This window comes from Myotis davidii, unplaced genomic scaffold (assembly GCF_000327345.1).
Source record: "Myotis davidii unplaced genomic scaffold, ASM32734v1 scaffold993, whole genome shotgun sequence".
Lineage (NCBI taxonomy): Eukaryota > Metazoa > Chordata > Mammalia > Chiroptera > Vespertilionidae > Myotis > Myotis davidii.
This window is the reverse complement of record NW_006285483.1, coordinates 1,931,694-1,934,435: the sequence shown is the minus strand read 5'-3', so window position 1 is coordinate 1,934,435 and position 2,742 is coordinate 1,931,694. Positions and strand designations below refer to the sequence as shown.

Here is a 2,742-nt window from a genome sequence, read left to right as displayed (position 1 = left end):
TGAGAAAAATATCTCAAAAATTGAAATACCTTTGATAACCTGCTTTTCATAGCTCAGTGTTTTAATAGTAAGAAAGGGAATTAGGGAAGTATAAGAGGCGAGGAACTGAAAAAGAAAGTAAAGCGATGCAAAATAATGACTAAAAAGATTCTTTGACAAAGACAGAATCATCCTACACAGCTGCTCTGAAATCCCAGCACTGCTGTCAGCAACCTTCTGGCAAAGCTACTCTGTCAAATGGATGCACTAGGATTGATCTTTTGTGAAGTAATATCTTTATTAATATAAGCAAACACACCTCTCATTTATTGTAATATAGCGGTGTGGGCTTTTTCTTTTAGTAGTAATGTTTCCCCAACATATAACACTTCCCTTTGATATGTGGGCTGAGTCATAAATTAATGTCACCTAGATGACGAAGGCAACCACATTACAAAGTAGGAAGGTGTAGCTTGATATGAATTGCTACAGTTGAAAGCTATGTACTCTTGAACTCAATGTCATTATGTCAGATTCTGAGATATTAAATAGTTGTTGGAATGTAAAATTGTGGACATTTAAGTTTGCAGTCTTAAAATGTTTTGTCAGTCTTTTCTAGACATTCTGAAATGGAAATGAACAGGTGGATTGAAAATAAAGACAAGTGAGTTTAAAGACTTCTTGGCATCTCATAGAGAAGTTGCTGTACACTGGTGATATTTTTAAACAAATCACATATAAATACATTGAACTTGTCTGGAAACAGACTTATTTATTGGGTCTTTATATTTACCTTTGAGACAAAAATAGTTATAGAGGACTCATGTGCATTACTTACTATACACTTTTACCATGTATTATTTAATCTCCAGCTGGGAGAGAGTGTGTATTTTATGTGATGCCATAATGTACATTAGTGAGCTCACTCACTTAATCTTAAAATAACAGTATGAGGTCAGAGATTTAGAATACAGTATTATATTAAAAAAGCTGGCAGGGAGACTCTGTCTGCTACTTAACTGACTATAAATGGCATTTCAAACCTTAAATCCAACCGAAACCCAGAAACAATGGAGAGGATGGGCAGATAATTTATGAATATGTTTTTTTGATATGGAGGTGAACATATTTTTCAAAGTAGAAAAAGAATCATATGTTTGCTGAATTATATGTTACATGGACATAGCAGTATGTAGAAAGGCTGTTATCATCTATACAGCTGTATAACACAGCCTCTCCCTTTCCCAAACCCTCACTCAGTAAGGCTTGAAAATAATAGGTTTGTGAGTAATTTGGTAAGAAAATTGGAATCATTTAAAGTTCCAGTTTAAATCTAAAAGAAAAAAGACTGGGTAGATGAGGAAGAAGAGCTAACAAAATGTGGAAAAAATACGTATTATGTAATAAAGTATAGTATATATCATGCAGAGACTAAAGAAGGGTGTGCTGGAAAACTAATGTCTTTGCAATGAAAAGATCTGGATTTACTCCTTGTTGCATCACTGTGTATGACCTTGAGCAAAGTCACAATGTCTTTAAGGCTCAGTTTCATCTATAAAATGGAATCATAATGGTAGTGTCTTCTACCTTGAGGCATTATTGAAAGGATTAAAGGGATGATAAACTATAAAACCTCAAAGATGCATAAAGAGCCCTGGATGGTTTGGCTTAGTGGATGGAGCATCAGCCTGTGGACTAAAGGGTCCCAGGTTGGATTCCCGTCAGGGGCACATGCCCGAGTTGTGGGCTCAATCCCAAGAGGCGGCCGATCGATGAGTCTCTCTAGTCATTGATATTTCTGTCTCTCCTTCTCCCTCTCTGAAATCAATAAAAATATATTTAAAAATGCATACAAATGAGGCTTTATAGACATATTGCACTGTTGAATCTTAAGAAACAGAAGAAAGAGGGAAAAAATGTCTAACAGGCCTTGGAGTCTGATAACCTGGGTTCTTATTTCAATGTCATAGCTAGTAGCTATGACACCTCGAATCAAGAAAGTGCATAATTCCTGCTTTCCTCTTTTTGATAAATGAGTATAACAGAATCAAATGGAAGTACGCAAAGGAACCTACCACTGGGATGTGTTTGATGCCCTCCACTGCCCCAAACTACTTATTAATGTCACCCACAAATTATTCACACGGTAGCATCTTTCAACAGATAAGACGCTAAGGAAAGGCAGGAACAGGTAAGGAAACCTTGAGGTAAATCCAAAGTGGGAACCAACAGACTTGCCGATGCCTTAGTTCACTTGATGCACTTGAGGCCAGGGTATCCATACAAAAAAGACGTTCGGAGTTGGACAGAGGGCAAGTCAAGTGTCCCTTCGACTTCGGGGACTCGACGGGAGGGACCCTGAAATTAATGAGCGCCGGTTGCCATGGCGACAGTCTCCAGGCAGCGTGGGCTGAGCTCTCTGTAGGGCTGGAGAGGATGGGCGTCCGCTGGACCCCGAGCGCGTGCCCGCAGCCAACTTTCCCTCCAGATCCACGGAGCGGCGCGCTCCGCCCCCGCGCCGCGCACGTCGGCCCTCGGCGGCGCGCACGCCTGCGGGAGCCCTCTCCAGGCAACCCGGTGCTGATCGCTCGTGCCGGTGCGGCCGTCAGCGCCCTTGTGGGAGCCGAGGCTCAAGAGCAGCCCCCTCCCCTTCCTGGGCTTCCCCCACCCACTTCCCGGTCGGCGCCGGGGCTAGAGCAGCGATGGCCGGCTGCGGTCCCGAGGAGAAAACTTACCGGCGCTTCCTCGAGCTGTTCCTGGGCG

General features: G+C 42.1%; 1 protein-coding gene across 1 annotated transcript in view; it reads left to right on the top strand.

Annotated features, from left to right (window-relative positions):
- Window positions 1-2,512: 2,512 nt before the first annotated feature.
- Window positions 2,513-2,742, top strand: part of PPM1E (protein phosphatase, Mg2+/Mn2+ dependent 1E) — an 88,785-nt gene continuing 88,555 nt past the window's right edge. The window contains exon 1 of the mRNA XM_015559061.1: window positions 2,513-2,739. Coding sequence (XP_015414547.1) covers window positions 2,682-2,739 — 58 coding nt within the window. The 5' untranslated portion in view covers window positions 2,513-2,681. The remainder of the gene's footprint in view (window positions 2,740-2,742) is intronic.